We start from the raw sequence: 17094 nt of genomic DNA, 5'->3' as shown, positions 1-17094 counted from the left end.
AAATAACACTGTCAGGGCCGGAGAGATAGCATGGAGGTAAGGCGTTTGCCTTGCGTGTAGAAGGTCAGTGGTTCGAATCCCAGCATCCCATATGGTCCTCTGAGCCTGCCAGGAGCGATTTCTGAGCGTAGAGCCAGGAGTAATCCCAGAGTGCTGCCGGGTGTGACCCAAAAACCAAAAAAAAAAAAAAAAAAAAAAAATAACACTGTCAGTGACCACATAGCTCTCTCTCTCACTCTCTCTCCTCTCTCTGTCTCTCTCTCGCTCTCTCTTTCTCTCTCACGTATACATACACACACAGACAATGCCAGTGACAACAGCTCTCTCTCACAGACCATCATGACTCACATACCCACAGGTTCATACACTGCAGTGACAACTACTCACACTCACACACTTGCACACTTACCACTCACTATAGCAGAGATCATGACAGCTCACACTCAAGCACACGAAAACACTGCAGGGATTACAACAGTCCACATACAACAGGTAACAACACTCACACACACACACACACACACACCTTGTAGTGACCACAACAGCCCATTCCCACTCCAGTGACCATGACAGTCCGTACCCAAAGGCACACTGACACACGCACAGCTGCGCACCCTACTGGAGTTGGTCACCCCAGACAGGCCAGAGAAAGTGACCCTGGGGAGCAAGCAGGTTTGGAGCCACTGGCCCACCCAGTCCCGCCCCCACAGCCTGGAAGGGACTTGGGTGTCTGTGACCACAGGTGGGGCGATACAGTGGCTCACCTGGAGCTGGTGGCGGTGCCCACCTGGAGAAGTGTGGGCAGGGCGGCGATGAAGAGCCCCAGTTGCACATCCTGTGTCACCAGCATGCCCAGCAGCACTGCACTGTAGTCCCCATCACCTGCTGAAGAACAGCACAGCTCACGGCCATCTAGAGCACCACTCAATGCACTGCGACTGGCTCCTGAGCAATGTGTACCAGCAAACATGCTCCAAACTAACCCCTCTGTGAGAAATTTCTTTTTTTTCTTTTTTTCTTTTTTTTTTGGGGGGTGGTGTTTGAGCCAAATCCGGTGACGCTCTGGGGTTACTCGTGGCTATGCGCTCAGAAATCGCTCCTGGCTTGGGGGACCATATGGGACGCCGGGGGATTGAACCGAGGTCTGTCCTAGGCTAGCGCGTGCAAGGCAGATGCCTTACAGCTCACGCCAGCGCTCCAGTCCTCTGTGAGAAATTTCTGAAAGGGTCACTCCCACCGGCATGTTCAGCATCAGGAAAAGATGGCTGGCAGCATGGCAACTCACTGCATACTGGCATGGCTGCCTGCCTGCCCACCATGCTGCTTTTTCCCTGAATTGGCCCAGAGTAAGCTGCCATGCTGTCCTACCCCAGCCTGCTGGCCATGACCTAGCTGGCACACCTTTGCGACCACTGGCCTGCCCTGCGATCAGCATGAACCGGACTCCCAACGGTTGGCTAAGAGGCAGCAGGTAATGAACCCAAGCAGCATTCAGGGCCAGGGCCACTGCTAGCCAATACTCTGCCATGCTGTTTTAATTATGAAACATAGTCTAAGGTCTAATGTTGGGGTGAGGCCTTTTTCGGCAGGGTGCCTTTACGTAACCATTCCACTGGAGGGTCTGGAGAAGGGTAGTAGCGGTGAAATAATTTCACAGGCAGTTTCTTCAGAGTCAGCTTGCTTTATTCTATGGTCCTATCCACCATGTGCATTTCCTCACATGGCTTCTATGCTAAGCCTTTTCCAAGCAGCCACTTCTCTGCTCCTTCTCTGGCTCTCTGCCTCTGTCTCCCTTTCAGCTGCCCTCCATGCTTCCTTGCTGCCTCCTTTCCCCCCAGGCAACACCTTTTATATATATATTTTTTGGTTTTGGGGTCACACCCAGCAGTGCTCAGGGGTTACTCCTGGCTCTATGCTCAGAAATCGCTCCTGGCAGGCTCTGGGTACCATATGGGATGCCGGATTCGAATCACCATCCTTCTGCATGCAAGGCAAATGCCTTACCTCCATGTTGTCTCTCTGGCCCCAACCCTTTATAATTTTTTAATAATTTTTTTGTTTTTTGAACCACACCAGGTTACGCTCAGGGGTTATTCCTGGCTATGCACTCAGAATTCGTCCCTGGCTTTGGGGGACCATTGGGGATGCTCACTGAACCAAAGTACGTCCTAGATCAGAACATGCAAGGCAAACACCCAACAGCTGTGCTATCATTCTGGCCCCAATACCTTTTTTTTTTTTTTTTTTTTTTGCCACACCCGGCTGTGGCACTCAGAAATCCCTCCTGGCTGGCTCAGGGGCCCATATGGGATGTCATGGGATGCTGTGCTATCTCTTCGGCCCCACCTTTAATATTTTTTATTCCAAATCACAGACCCCTCCCATGTGTGGGTGGGTCTGACCATTCAGGTGATTTGGGGAAGGAGTACCTCACATTTCCACCTTCTTAGTATTTAAAAAAAATGAGAAAAGTTACAAAGCTTTTGCTTTCCTGTTCTCTACCAAAGGTTGGAACTATATCATAACCCATCAAAGTTTACTTATTTATTTATTTATTTTTGGTTTTTGGGTCACATGCCAGCAGTTCCTGGCAGGGTCGGGGGACCATATGGAAAGCCAGGATTTGAACCACAATCTGTGCTTCATCTGCTGCGTGCAAGGCAAACACCCTATCACTGTGCTATCTCTCTGGCCCCTCAAAGTTTAAGCTGTACACAATTTCTCCCAAAACAATCAACCTTTTCCATATCTTATACATACCACAAATTTTTTTCCTAGACTTCTCTCAGCATAAATTTTTCTGCAGATACTTATAGTTTGAAATTCTTAGCATTATTACACCAAGCACTGTTAAGAAGTCTAGAACATCCTAGTTCCTTTCCAAAAATTTCTCTAAACCAAATCACAGGAACATTTCTGCAGATAATGCAGCTTGAAAATAGTCTACATCATAAGATACACAATTAAACATCATAGCAATTGGTGGGTTTTTTTGGTTGTTTTTTTTTTTTTGGACCACACCAAGTGACGCTCAGAGGTTACTCCTGACTATGTGCTCAGAAATCGCTCCTGGCTTTGGGGACCATATGGGATGCTGGGAGATGGAACTTCGGTCAGTCCATCCGAGGCTAGCACACACAAGGCAGACGCCTTACCCTTTGCACCACCACTCCGGCCCCACGCAATTGGAAATCATTCAATAGGATAGCTGAGAACCTTCAAAACTCTACATGCATTTCTCCCCAGAATTGTGCAAACTAATTTTTTTGTTTGTTTTTGTTTTTTGGGCCACACCCGGCGGTGCTCAGGGGATACTCCTGGCTGTCTGCTCAGAAATAGCTCCTGGGAGGCACAAGGGACCATATGGGACACCGGGATTCGAACCAACCACCTTTGGTCCTGGATCGGCTGCTTGCAAGGCAAACACCGCTGTGCTCTCTCCGGGCCCTGTGCAAACTAATTTTGAACCACTAAATTTAGATACAAAATTTTCTGTTTTCAGTGGGGCTTAGAACAAAACAGAACCATACAGATAAAACACATTTTAGGGGCCAGAGTGGTGGCACATCTGCCTTGTGTGCGCTAGCCCCATATGGTTGCCCAAACCAGGAACAATTTCTGAGTGCATAGCCAGGAGTAACCCCTGAGGGTCACTGGGTGTGGCCCAAAAAACGGAAATAAAACAAAACAAACAAACAAACAAACAAAAAACCACGTTTTAACCAGGGCTGGAGAGAAAGCATGGAGGTAAGGCATTTGCCTTGCATGCAGAAGTACAGTGGTTGGAATCCCAGCAACCCATATGGTCCCTGAGCCTGCCAGGAGCGATTTCTGAGCATAGAGCCAGGAGTAACCCCTGGGCGCTGTCAAGTGTGACCCAAAAACCAAAAACAGCAACAACAACAAAACACATTTTAACCAGCAAGACAATGACCAATGCAAATAGGGTCAAGAAATGTATGTAACCTGGGGGCCGGAGAGATAGCCTGGAGGTAAGGTTTCTGCCTCCCATGCAGAAGGAGGTGGTTCGAATCCTGGCATCCCATATGGTCCCCTGTGCCTCCCAGGGGCGATTTCTGAGTGTAGAGTCAGGAGTAACCCCTGAGCCCTGCTGGGTGTAACCCAAAAACCAAAAGAAAAGAAAAGAAATGTAACCTGAAATGTGAGGTACTCCTTCCCCAGTTCAGTTACCCTAAACTTTCTATTGAAATGTTAATCTCGCCTGGATGGCCAGAAGCACCTACATCTGGGAGGGGTCTTCAGTTTGGAATAAAGAATAAAAGGTGCTGGAGAGAAGCAGGGGAAAGCGTGGAAACATGGGAGGGGAGGAAAAGGGAGGAAAATGGGGAGAGAGAGGGAGATGGAGAGAAGCAGCAGACAGGAAACTGCCTGGAATAAGCTGAGCATAGAAGCCATAGGAGGAAATGCACATGGTGGACATAAAGAGTCCTGAGTAGTGGGGCCGGAGAGATAGCATGGAGGTAAAGTGTTTGCCTTGCATGCAGAAGGATGGTGGTTCGAATCCCGACATCCCATATGGTCCCCTGAGTCTGCCAGGAGCAATATCTGAACATAGAGTCAGGAGTAACCCCTGAGCGCTGCTGCTGGGTGTGACCCAAAAAAACAACAGGGCCCGGAGAGATAGCACAGTGGTGTTTGCCTTGCAAGCAGCGGATCCAGGACCTAAGATGGTTGGTTCGAATCCCCATGTCCCATATGGTCCCCCGTGCCGCCAGGAGCTATTTCTGAGCAGACAGTCAGAAGTAACCCCTGAGCACCACCGGATGTGGCCCCCCCCCCAAAAAAAAACAGCAACAACAACAACAACAAAAAGAGTCCTGAGTAGTGATTCCTACATCCTGATCACACATATCCACAGGTCCACAGGTATGACACTTGGGAGGAAGGATAAAAGGAAGGAAAGAAGGAAGGAAGGAAGGAAGGAAGGAAGGAAGGAAGGAAGGAAGGAAGGAAGGAAGGAAGGAAGGAGGGAGGGAGGGAGGGAGGGAGGGAGGGAGGGAGGGAGGGAGGGAGGGAGGGAGGGAGGGAGGGAGGGAGGGAGGGAGGGAGGGAGGGAGGGAGGAAGGATGAAGGAGGCAGCCCCCCCAAGGTCACTAAGTATATTCTGCTCAGGAGCTCTTGGTCCACTAACAGGTGCCATGTGTGTGTGTGTGTGTGTGTGTGTGCGTGCATGCATGCGTGTGTGTGTGTGTGTGTGCTCGCGCACGCGCGCGCACATAGGCATGCACAGGGGAGCCTGATGTTCTTCTCCCCATTCTGCTGTGCTCTGTGCATCTATCCCTTTCCTTATGCCCATCACGGGCTCCGGGACTCACCTTCTTTGTCGGCCCGGACACTGCCCATAAGGAACCTGGACACCAGGGGTGTGCTGGACAGGGACAGGCAGGTGGAGACAAAGACGCTCTGGGCCGGCCTGATGTGCAGGAGGTGGCCCCACAGCAGCCCAAAGGCTGTCATGAGCATCGCCATGTAGCAGGGCCCCTGGAGGGCGACCCGCCATACCTGTAAGACAGCAACAGTGTAGACAAGGGGCTCCACACCATTTCTGGTCCCCCCGTGCTCGTCTTTTCCCATCAGTGGGACAGGGTCATGGCTGTAGTCATGATCGGGTGCATGGCCCTGTGCCAAAACCAAACAGCCCAGCGTCTCAAGGCAGAAGTATGATGAGGAGTGGGTCTGGTGACTACTAGGCCCAGGTCCTGGTACTGCAAGACTAGATGAAGCCAAAGGGAGGGGGCAGAGAGTATATCTGGGTGGCCAACCCTAGTTCCATCCCTGGCCCCGTGGGGATCCCCATGGCATCACCTAGTCCCATGCACCATCCTGCTCGGCCCAGAGGCTCTAGAAGTGAGGTAGAAGCGCCCTGAGGCCTATGGCCTTGCCTGGAGCCTGCACATCATGGGGTGACTCCACCCCTTCACCCTGACTGTGCGGCCGCTGGGCGCCTGCCTCGTGCTACAGGAGGGTGTGGGAACACCTGAGTGCTGCATATGGCAGGTCAGCCATGACCCCAGTCCAGCCCAGTCCTCTCGGAGGACACTGACCAAAGGGGGGCATAGCATTCCTGTCCCTGCATACATGGACATGCCTCATGGCCTGCAGACTCCAGAGCACTGGGCAGAGCCCACAGCAGCTGAAGAGACTCCCCTAGGAGCAAGATAGCGCTCCAGGCTATCCTCAGCTCATTCTTGGCCAACTGGGTTCCGCATCCAGTACTCCTCTGCCCTCACAAGCCCCCTATTCCCTCGGTACACAGGGATGCTCGGGCCCAGCCAGGGCACTCAGAACTGAGCAGCTTCAACAAAGGAGAGAGCACAGGATGGGGGGGTGGGGGGTGGGCACCTGCCTGCAGGCAGCAGCAGCCACAATCCCCATGCAGAAACCTCCCCGCCACCCCCACCCCCAGGTACCATACATGGGCCCTGAGCACCACCAGGAGTCACTCCCCACCAGGCCAGGAGCAAAGCTGAGGAATCAAACCAAAACACAGAGCTGAGGGCAGCAGGAGGCAGGTTAGAGACCTTACCTTTCTCAGTTTTTCCGGGGAGAATTCTAAGCCAACAAGAAAAAGAGTAAAGAAGACGCCAAACTCTCCCAGAGTCTCCACTTGCACAATAGACTGTAAAACAGAAGCAATGAGGACACTGACTGAGCAGCTGAGCAATGGATAATGGGCGGATCCAGCACAAGGACGTACAGTGGTTTCTCCTGGTTGTGCTCACAATCATTCCTGGCGGGCTCTGGAGACCACATAGTATGCTGGATCAAACTTGGGTCGGCCACACACGAGGCAAACACCCTCCCTGCTATGTTATCGTTCCGTTCCAGTGTCTATATTCTTTAACAGCCACATCCAGCACTGCTCTGGGGAATCCGGACTCCCAAAATCAAAGCACAAGCCCCAGCACTGTCATTCAGAGTCCCTCACGGGGCATCACTGTGAACACAGGTCTCCCGAGGGGCTCAGCTCACACAGACCTCACATGGATCTCCCTTTCTCTGGTACATATATACTTTGCATGGAACACTCCCAATATCTCATGACAGCAACTTCCCAGAGCATAAACATCTTTGTAATCATGCACCTTGAGGGATGGAGAGATAATGCAGTGTACAGGGCACCCGCCTTGCACACAGTAAACCCAGTAAAACCCAGCACCACATCTGATCCTGACCCAGAAGTGATCCTTGAACACAGAGCCAGGAGTCAATCCTGAGCACCACTGTAAGGAACCCCTCCCCCAATGCCCTGTTTTAATCTCACCTGAATGGTCAGACCCATCCACACCTGGGAGGAATAAAGAATAAAGCCCACCTCTGCCTTGCCTAGATGTGCCTATGGTGGCAGCAGATGAAAAATAAAGAAATCAAACAAACAGAAAAAGAAATAAAGAATAAAAAGGGAATGGGGCTGGAGAGATAGCATGGAGGTAGTGCGTTTGCCTTACATGCAGAAGGTCGGTGGTTCAAATCCCAGTATCCCATAGGGTCCCCCGAGCCTGCCAGGAGTGATTTCTGAGCATAGAGCCAGGAGTAACCCCTGAGCGCTGCCAGGTGTGACCCAAAAACCCAAAAATAAAAAATAAAAAGGTTGCCTGGGGGGAAAGCAGAGCAACAAGAAAACATGGGAGGAGCAGCTGGAGGAAAAACAGGCAAAGAGAGCCAGAAGAGGAGCAGATCAGAAGCTGCTTGGAAAAGGCTCAGCGTAGGGGTCCGGAGAGATAGCACAACAGTGTTTGCCTTGCAAGCAGCCGATCCAGGACCAAAGGTGGTTGGTTCGAATCCCGGTGTCCCATGGTCCCCCGTGCCTGCCAGGAGCTATTTCTGAGCAAACAGCCAGGAGTAACCCCTGAGCACCGCTGGGTGAGGCCCAAAAACCAAAAAAAAAAAAAAAGCTCAGGGCCCGGAGAGATAGCACAGCGGCGTTTGCCTTGCAAGCAGCCGATCCAGGACCAAAGGTGGTTGGTTCGAATCCCGGTGTCCCATATGGTCCCCCGTGCCTGCCAGGAGCTATTTCTGAGCAGACAGCCAGGAGTAACCCCTGAGCACCGCCGGGTGTGCCCCAAGAACAAAAAAAAGAAAAGAAAAGAAAAGAAAAGGCTCAGCGTAGAAACCATGGGAGAAAATGCCCATGGCAGATAGGGCCGTGAAACAAAGCGGGCTGACTCCTATGAAACTTTAACTGACTGCCTGTGAAGTTATTTGGCCGCTACTACCCTTCTTCTGACCCGCCAGCAGAAGGGATAAAGGCACTGTGCCAAGAAAGGCCTCACCCACGCACGTGAACATTAGACATTATATTTTAATTAAAACAACACCACCAGATGTGTTTTGTGACCCCAAAATAAAAACAAATCAAAGAAAACATATTTATTTCATCTGACAATCTGAGTTGCTTTTCTTGTGTGAGAAAATCAGTTCAATCTATTAATGAAAATAAAACCATCAAACCATGTGTCGAGATGAAGTTTCTCTGTGAGCTGCTCAAGTGATAGTTTTGCACTTACCTTGATGCTGTTGAGTCCAGAAGGCCCCAAAAGCACACCGCAAATGATGTAGCCAAACATGGTGGGCAGGCCGATGGCTGTGCAGAGCCAGCCACAGGGCAGAGAGAGCATGCCAATGGTGACAATGTCCTGCAAAGGCAATGAGACCAACAGTCATGCCTGGTAAGGGAGTATGGCTTACAAAAGCACCACGGAGCACATTCGCTCTTCAGGGAAGACAAAAATAACAAATATCCTCTCTTCTGAGGAAGGTCTGAGACATGGAGACACCTTCTCTTAGGGAACGCAGAGACATGGGGACCTTTTCCTCTGTTGGGAGGGGAAACTGTTGACAAGAGTGGATCTTGGGGCCGGAGAGATAGCATGTAGGTAAAGCGTTTGCATTGCATGCAGAGGGTCGGTGGTTTGAATCCTGACATCCCCTGTGGTCCCCCCGAGCCTGCCAAGAACAATTTCTGAGCATAGAGCCAGGAGTGACCCCTGAGCACTGCCGGGTGTGACCCAAAAACCAAAAAAAAAAAAAAAGTGCATCTTGTCAGTGAAACAGGGAGAAAGGAAGATACTGGGAATTCTTAGTGGGGTCTCCAGTATTTATTTCCTTTTCTGATTGTTTTGGGGCCTCACCTCACAGTGCTCAAGGGTAACTCCTGTCTCTGTACTCAGGAATCCACTCCTGGCATTGCTCAGGAGACCACATGGGATGCCAGAGGTCAATCCCAGGTTGGCTGTGTACAAGGTAAGTGCCCTCCCTGCTGTACAATCACTCTAGTCCCACTTCTCAGCATCAGTGAGATCATAGGCTGCTTCAGGGACCTGCAGGCAGGAAGCTGGACCTGCCTCTCTGGACAGGCGCTCTCTTCACTTTTCTGGACCCTAGGGTGCTGGTCTGCTGCCTCACTGAGACTCAGGCTTCCCTGCTGCCCCAGAAGTCATGAATCACAGAGCAAACCCAGCAGAGAGAACCACACCCCACACCCGGGGCCAGCCCAAATTGAGAGCCCCATGAGTGTCCGCAGCGGTCTCTGCGCCCACCTTGATGAAGTGGCGATCTGCCCTCGGGATGGTGGCGTCTCGAGGCTTGGTCAGGATGTACTGGTTGTTCTGGGAGTCGATCAGCATGCTCAGCCCCAGGTCGTCCTCCACTTCCGGCTTGGTGAGATTTTGCTTGGGGTTGGTCTCTTCTTCCTCCACCCTCAGAACTGCCTCAAAATTCACCCCTTTGACCTGCGGGAATTCACGACAGCAAGTCAGTCCCCTAGAAGCAGCGGGAAGGCTTCGGGCTAGCTCTGCTTGGAGGAGTGAACGCATCGTGCCAGCAGCACTGTCTGACCTGATGGGGGCAAGAGCTCTGTGGGAAATAAGCAAGTCTGGGGGAGGCTGGGACCAGAACCCAGGGCCACTGGGATTCAAGGCAAAAGGCCTCTGCTGCTTCCCAAGAGCTGCTCCCGCAGAGCCACGAACTGGTCCTAAGGTGCTATCCAGACACCCCTAAGAATCCTAAGGGCATGAGGCCGGAGTGATACTACAGTAATAGGTATTTTGTTTGCCTTGCACACAGCCGACCCAGGACAGACCAGGGTTTAATCCCTGGCATCCCATATGGTCCTCCGAACCTCCTAGGAGCCATTTCTGAGCAAAGAGCCAGGAGTAACCCCTGAGCATCACTGGGTGTGGCCCAAAAACAAAAACACAAGAAAGAAGAACCCCAAGGGCTGAGCTGCCTCTGCCCTACCGGGCCTCGGGGTCGGGGCCTGCCCAGTCACAGCCGCCATCACCAGCCCACAGAGATGTCCCACATGGGGCTCAGAACACAGCGGGATAGCAGGTGTAGAGCGGGTCACTGAGGTGGGGGAGCCAACAGAACGAAGGTCTGCACCACCCTCAGGAGTCCAAAGGATAGCGGGGTGAAGTGGGTGCCTAGTAGGAACCCAGGGCCGCTGCCATGGTGGAAGGGGAGGGACAGAGAGGGGACATAAACAAAGGGATGAGCACACCCCTCGTTTTCCCGTGAAGCTGGAGGTGTGGTAACGAGAGTCAGCCAAAGTCCTGCCTCAGAGGAGTGTCCCATGGGAGGAAGGAGCACACGGCTAGTGCTACCTTCTTGGTCACATTTGAGCCTGACAGCACGGCCCCAACTCACAGACTTGTTGTCATCGAAAGCATGCTCTTCTATCTCCTCCTCCAGGCGGTCTGCCGCCCGCCTCACATCCTCCAGAATCTCGTCCAGCACTGAGAGGCTCTTGTTCTGGTGCTGCGTGTGCTTTAAGGCCTCCGCCTGGTGCTTCTCCGCAGCCAGAAGCTCCACGTACTCCATCTCCTCCTGCCGGTTTGAGGGCAGCATGGCGTGAGGCCGAGCACAGAAATGGCCAGCAACAGGCTGTCATTCACCCACCACCAACATCCACCTCAGCTAGCAGGTGCGTGCTAGCTGTACCCTGAGCGACAGTGCGTGCCCCAAGCAACAGCCACTGGTCTTTCCAAACAGCTTGACACTTGGTTCTCTGGCTGCAGGCCAAAAGCAGGATGCACCAAGCCTGCACATGACACCAACAGGATACAGAGTCTGACCCACTGAGCAAACGCCATCAATCACCCGCTGGGAAAGAGGTGACAGGGTCTCTGGGCCTGGCAGACAAGGCTTATGGCAGGAGCAGCTGTGGTGTGGATGAGCTGGGAACTAGAGCCAGATGTGATGGAGCTAGGGCCAGAGCCAAGAAACGCCACACGTACCTGTGTGGGTTCCGCAAGCAACCAGAACTCAGGACCCCTGAGAATCCTCCCTCCAGCCAAGGAGTTTGTCCTCTGAGCAGGACAGCTGAAACCACATGCCAAGCAGAAAGGTGGGAGCGGGAGGCCTGGCTCACCAGGCACCAAGGGGACCCACCTGTAACCCTGCCCCCGACTTTGTTTCCCTAACTTCTTCTAGTGAGCTGTTAATCCCACCTGGATGATCACACCCACCCACATCTGGGATGGGGCAAGCTATTTTGAATAAAGAATAAAAGGAGGGGCCAGAGCAATAGCACAGCTGTAAGGCTTTTGCCTTGCACACAGCCAACACAGAACGGACTACAGTGGTTCGAATCCCAGCATCCGATATGGTCCCCCAAGCCTGCCAGAAGCGACTTCTGAGCGCAGAGACAGGAGTAACTCCTGTGCACCGCTGGGTGTGACCCAAAAAACAACAAAAAATAAAAATAAAAGGAGGCTGGCTGAGGGGAGGTGAGACAGAAGCAAAAAAGAGCAGAGAGCAGGGTCCAGAGTGATAGCTCAGTGGTAATAAGGCATTTGCCTTGCATGCAGCTAACCCAGGACGGACCTGAGTTGGATCCCTGGCATCCCATATGGTCCCCTGAGTCTGCCAGGAGCAATTTCTGAGCATCTAGCCAGGAGTAACCCCTGAGCACCACTGGGTGTGGCCCAAAAACAAGCAAACAAACAAACAAAGAGCAGAGAGCAAAGGGAGAAGCTGCTCTGCAAAAAAAGCTTAGCAGAGAAGCAGATGTGAGGAAATGCACAGGGCAGACAGAGCCGACTCTGGTGAAACCTTAACTGACTGCTTGTGGATTATTTTTTCGCCACTATTACCTTCATCAGACCCATCTGCCTGAGGGGTTAGAAACATGATGTCTGGGGCAGTCTCACCCAACAATGTGGACTTTATATTTTATATTTTAATCAACACTCACCTTTTTTTTTTTTTTTTTTTGGTTTTTGAGTCTCACCCGGCAGTGCTCAGGGGTTACTCCTGACTCCATGCTCAGAAATCACTCCTGGCAAGCTCAGGGGACCATATGAGACGCCGGGATTCGAACAGATGACCTTCTGCATGAAAGGCAAACGCCTTACTTCCATGCTATCTCTCCGGCCCCTCAACACTCACCTTAATGGCTGCCTCGCGCAGGGCCTCGAGACGCAGCCGGCTGCTCTCCTTCATGTTCACAACGTCCTTGTAGTCACCCTGCAGGGCCCTCTGGAGCCCATGGATGGCCTGAAACACCGACTTCTCGCTTTCATTGAGCTCCTTCTGGAAGACCTCAAACGTGTGCACCTGAAAGACCTTCTCCTCGGCCGACAAGCCCGTGTCCTGCTCCACGGCCCGCATGGCCGTTCTCAGCTTGCTGAGGGCCACGGCCTTCTGGCGCAGCAGCCCGGCCAGCTTCCTGCACTTGCCCAGTGTCCACTGCCGGCCATGTGCCAGGGCCACGCCACGGCCACGATGCAGCTCAATGGCGTGCTGGGCGATGTCGGCATGCTTTGCAGCGCTTGCAGCCCAGAGCAGCAGTGGCAGCAACAGGCCAGCGCTACCCAGCACCTTCATGGTTCACTGCTAAAGCAGGAGTGTGGGCATCCAGAAGGAGGTGTGCAGCTGGAAAAGAGAAACCACCATACAGAGCCAGAGTTTGGCGGGAAATCCTCTGAAGAAAATGCCATGTTCACGGCCTCTACCACACCCAACTAAAATCCTACCCAGGAGGCTGAAAGGATAGGTAGACTCAAGAGTCACGCTAGGTTATGTCAGAGTTTAAAGAAAAAGTCAGGCTTGAGCCACGGCTAAATCCACCTTGTGCAAACACAAGATCAAACCCATTCTCCTGGCGAGCAAGGCATGGAGGCATGGAACAGGGGATGAGGGTGGTAGTAGGAACAGCCTGGGCCAGATGAGGACAAGCGGGCAATGCTGGGCCTTGGCTCCCTGACCCTAGCTCTATCCAGGAGCAAAGGAGGTAGAAGTCAAGGCCAGAACAAGCAAGGTTCTGCCCAAAGCAAGCCACTGGCCACCATGTCTGGGCCAGAGAGAAACCACCCAAAACCACTCGAGCCCCACAAGCATCTCCAAAGCCCGGCCACAGGCCTGTGGCCCTATAATGCCAATTCCAGTGCTGTTCATGGGGCTTCCAAAGTCACGTGGCTTAGAACGGTAAACAGAAAGAAAACATCCCAGAGAAAACCCAGCCAAGCAGGCCTGGCAGCACCAGAAAAACAAACAGAGGCAAGGGCAGCCACAAAGTCGGGCAGAACTGGAGCAACCGGCAGGAAAGGCTGAGTTCTGACTCAAATCTGGTTCCACCTGCGGCCATCCTGGGCTCAGTCCCTGCACCATAGACAAGAGTTCCCCTGGGCCACTCGGTTCACTCGATACACGAAGGGCCTTGGTGACACCCAAGTTCTTACTTAACCCGCCTTTTCCTGCACCTCTGATCTGAAGTTTCTGGTTCTCCCTCCAACAAGATCCTGAGACGACATCGTGATTTCTGTCCCCCAGTATGAGAAATCTCGAGAAATGACAGCTTTGGTCACCTACTACAGCACCGGTAGTGACCTGCAGAGTAGGGGCCTCTTTTCTCACAGATCCGCTTTCCTTCCTACTGGCTCCAACAACGAAGGATTTCTTTTTTTTTTTTTGGTTTTTGGTTTTTGGGCCACACCCGGCGATGCTCAGGGGTTACTCCTGGCTGTCTGCTCAGAAATAGCTCCTGGCAGGCACGGGGGACCATATGGGACACCGGGATTCGAACCAACCACCATGGGTCCTGGATCGGCTGATTGCAAGGCAAACGCTGCTGTGCTATCTCTCCGGGCCCAACAACGAAGGATTTCTAAATTCCAACAGACCTTTGCTTGAGTGAACAAGAACGTTTTCCAGCTTCAGTGTTATTTGCTCTCGTTGTTTGTTTATTTATTTATTTATTTATTTATTTGGTTTTGGAGCAAAACCCAAAAATCCTTTTTAGGAAAAAAAAAACGCGGGCCCGGAGAGATAGCACAGTGGTGTTTGCCTTGCAAGCAGCCGATCCAGGACCAAAGGTGGTTGGTTCAAATCCCGAATCCCGGTGTCCCATATGGTCCCCCGTGCCTGCCAGGAACTATTTCTGAGCAGACAGCCAGGAGTAACCCCTGAGCACCGCCGGGTGTGGCTCAAAAACCAAAAACCAAAAACAAAAAAAAACAAAAAAAAACAAAAAAAAAAAAAAAACGCTTAAATTTGTTGCTTTCATAGTAAATTTCTAAAATGCCTTGTTTTGTTTTTGTTTTTGTTTTGTTTTGTTTTGTTTTGTTTTTGTTTTTGGGCCACACCCAGCAGTGCTCAGGGGTTACTCCTGGCTGTCTGCTCAGAAATAGCTCCTGGCAGGCACGGGGGTCCATATGGGACACCGGGATTCAAACCAACCACCTTTGGTCCTGGATCGGCTGCTTGCAAGGCAAACGCCGCTGTGCTATCTCTCTGGGCCAATGCCTTGTTCTTATTTTTGGTTTTTAGGCCACACCGGGATATTCAGGGCTTACTCCAGGCTATGCACTCAGAAACTGCTCCCGATGAAGTCATGAAATTTTCCTATACTGGATGTACATGTAATCTATTATGCTGAATGAATAAGTCAGAGGGAGAAAGAGACATAGAATAGTCTCACTCATCTACGGGTTTTAAGAAAAACTAAGGACATTATTGTAATAACCCCCAGAGACAATAGAGATGAGGGCCGGAAGGGCAGGCTCACAATATGAAGCTCATCATAAAGAGTAGTGAGTGCAGTTAGGGAAATAACTACACCAACAACTATCATGACCATCTTAAAGAGTGAGAGAAGTAGAATGCCTGTCTCAAATATAAGCAGAGGTTGGGAAAGAGGGAGGGGGGCATTGGTGGTGGGAATGCTGCATTGGTGAAGGGGGTGTTCCGTTTATGACTGAAACCCAACTACAATCATTCTTGTAATCGTGGTACTTACACACACATATATATTTAAAAAAGGTAAGAAATCACTCCTAGCAGGCTCTGGGGACATATGGGATGCCAGATCTATCACAGGTCGGCTGCGTGCAGGTCAAACACCCTACAGCTGTGCTATAACTCGGCCCCAAAACTCCTTGCTTCTTGTGAGCATGGCCAGGAGCGGAGCCCATACACCTGGCACTGTGGCACTGACAGGCAACATTCTGCAAAGGCAAGCTGCAGGGCCACCGTGGCAGGGATGGGCGCTGCAGGTGCCGGGCTGGCTCCATGACTACATGCAAAATGGTTCAGGGCTGGGCCAGCGCCTGTCACCCCTTCCAGGACCACTGTAGACACATGACAGTCCCATGGGCTCGTCACAGTTGCGCCATTAGGCCCTAAAGGGCCAGGAGCCTGAGCTCACTCACAAGCTCCTGAAAATACCCCTAAAAGAGAATTCTGGGACCCTGGGGAATTGGCCTGGCATGGGGGGGCTTCAGTGAGAACAAGAGTGAAATCAGAGCTAAAAGCTCAGAGCTCAACCCAGCACCAAAGTGTCTACACTGCAGTGAGATCAGTGCTCGGAGCCCAGCCCCGAGTGTCTACACTGTAGTGTACACCTTCCTGTGTATCCTGAAACATGACTCCTGTCCCTATCCCTGCTAACAGCTCTACTCATCACCGCAGCGCAGACGGGGCCACTAACAGCCTTTTAGTGCCGAGATCATTTCACCTGTCAGAGCTGCAGGACGATCATCTCGACTTAGGGGTGAGGCCACACTATCTCCCTTCCTTGCGCCCTGAACCTCAGTTCCTCTACCTGGTGCAACCCCAGGCTGCCCATGGCCCCTCAGACTCTCTACACTGCGGGTACTGACCTGCTTCCACGGCCCTGGGCTCTTCCTGGTGGGCAGCGAGCGGACGGCAGAGACGCCTGTACATGGGGCCAGTCTGCTCTGAAAGGAGAATGAAAGCCTCGTCAGTGGGAAAGGATCTGACACGGAGCCACATCCCCAGGCCACCAGGAGAGCAACAGGGGTCATGTGCAGGCAGCGAGGAAAGCCCTTGGCCACTCAGCCTGATTTCTGGGGGCCCTGGACCGCCAAAGCCTGCTTTATTACATTTCACACGTGTGCAGGGCTGGAAATGAATCCAGAGCCTCCCACACTCCAGGCCTGCACTCAGCCTATCCTATTTTCAGCTGGAAAAGACGCAGGAGTGTGTGAGCTAGATCTCAGGGGACAGGCACCGAGGACCCGGCAGGACGGCCGCGGATGAAAGGGCGGATACAGGCAGGTCTGGGAATGGTCCCTGTCCTCCTTCTGAGGAAGGATGGCAGAGGAGAGAAGGGGTATCCCGGAGCATGTGCTCAGCACAGTCTGTGTCCACTCTCGGAAGTCAGTGTCCACACCTGAACAGTCTGTTCCACACTCGGTCCGTCTGTCCACACTCCGTCTTGTGTCCACACCTGGGAATGGCAGGAAGGTGGGGCAGAGGAGGAAGAAAAACAGCCTCAGAGTGAACCAACCGCTTGGGTGCACTGGGCGGAGAGGCTGAGTGAGGGGAAGGGCAGCAAGGGGCGGGCACCGTCCACTGCGCCCTGGGAGCCCTGGAGCAGTTAGGTTCCCAGGGGCCAGGCTGTGGCCCTGGCCCCCAAGGCCTCCCTGAATAGAAGGGGCACCCTAGTTCGCATCGGGGGGGGGGGGGCTGGAGGCCCTGGAAGGAGCCTCGAGTAGCCAGAGAGGGAGCTGGGAGGAGATTGGGGGGAGCCAAGAGGGGCCGGAGGGAGTCGGGGGGAGCAGGGAAAGAAGCTGGAGGAGCACGGGGCGGAGCCGCAAGAGCCAGGAGGAG

General features: G+C 52.6%; 2 protein-coding genes across 4 annotated transcripts in view; one reads left to right on the top strand and one right to left on the bottom strand.

The window, feature by feature from the left end:
* Window positions 1-12884, bottom strand: part of TMCO3 (transmembrane and coiled-coil domains 3) — a 33514-nt gene extending 20630 nt beyond the window's left edge. For 2 of the 3 annotated variants that reach the window (XM_049778118.1, XM_049778116.1), the window contains exons 1-7: window positions 12412-12884; window positions 10669-10848; window positions 9561-9752; window positions 8529-8657; window positions 6548-6640; window positions 5337-5523; window positions 765-885 (exon numbers count right to left, since the gene is read on the bottom strand). In XM_049778118.1, the coding sequence (XP_049634075.1) occupies window positions 765-885; window positions 5337-5523; window positions 6548-6640; window positions 8529-8657; window positions 9561-9752; window positions 10669-10848; window positions 12412-12849 (1340 nt within the window). In that variant the 5' untranslated portion in view covers window positions 12850-12884. The remainder of the gene's footprint in view (window positions 1-764; window positions 886-5336; window positions 5524-6547; window positions 6641-8528; window positions 8658-9560; window positions 9753-10668; window positions 10849-12411) is intronic. The other variant, XM_049778117.1, reaches the window with a different exon arrangement.
* Window positions 1-17094, top strand: part of ARHGEF7 (Rho guanine nucleotide exchange factor 7) — a 496685-nt gene that overhangs the window by 56164 nt on the left and 423427 nt on the right. The gene's annotated exons all lie outside the window — the stretch shown is intronic.

Source organism: Suncus etruscus, chromosome 8 (assembly GCF_024139225.1).
Source record: "Suncus etruscus isolate mSunEtr1 chromosome 8, mSunEtr1.pri.cur, whole genome shotgun sequence".
In the NCBI taxonomy this organism is placed as follows: Eukaryota; Metazoa; Chordata; class Mammalia; order Eulipotyphla; family Soricidae; genus Suncus; species Suncus etruscus.
Note: the sequence above shows the minus strand (reverse complement) of the source record. Positions and strands in the feature narration are given on the sequence as shown.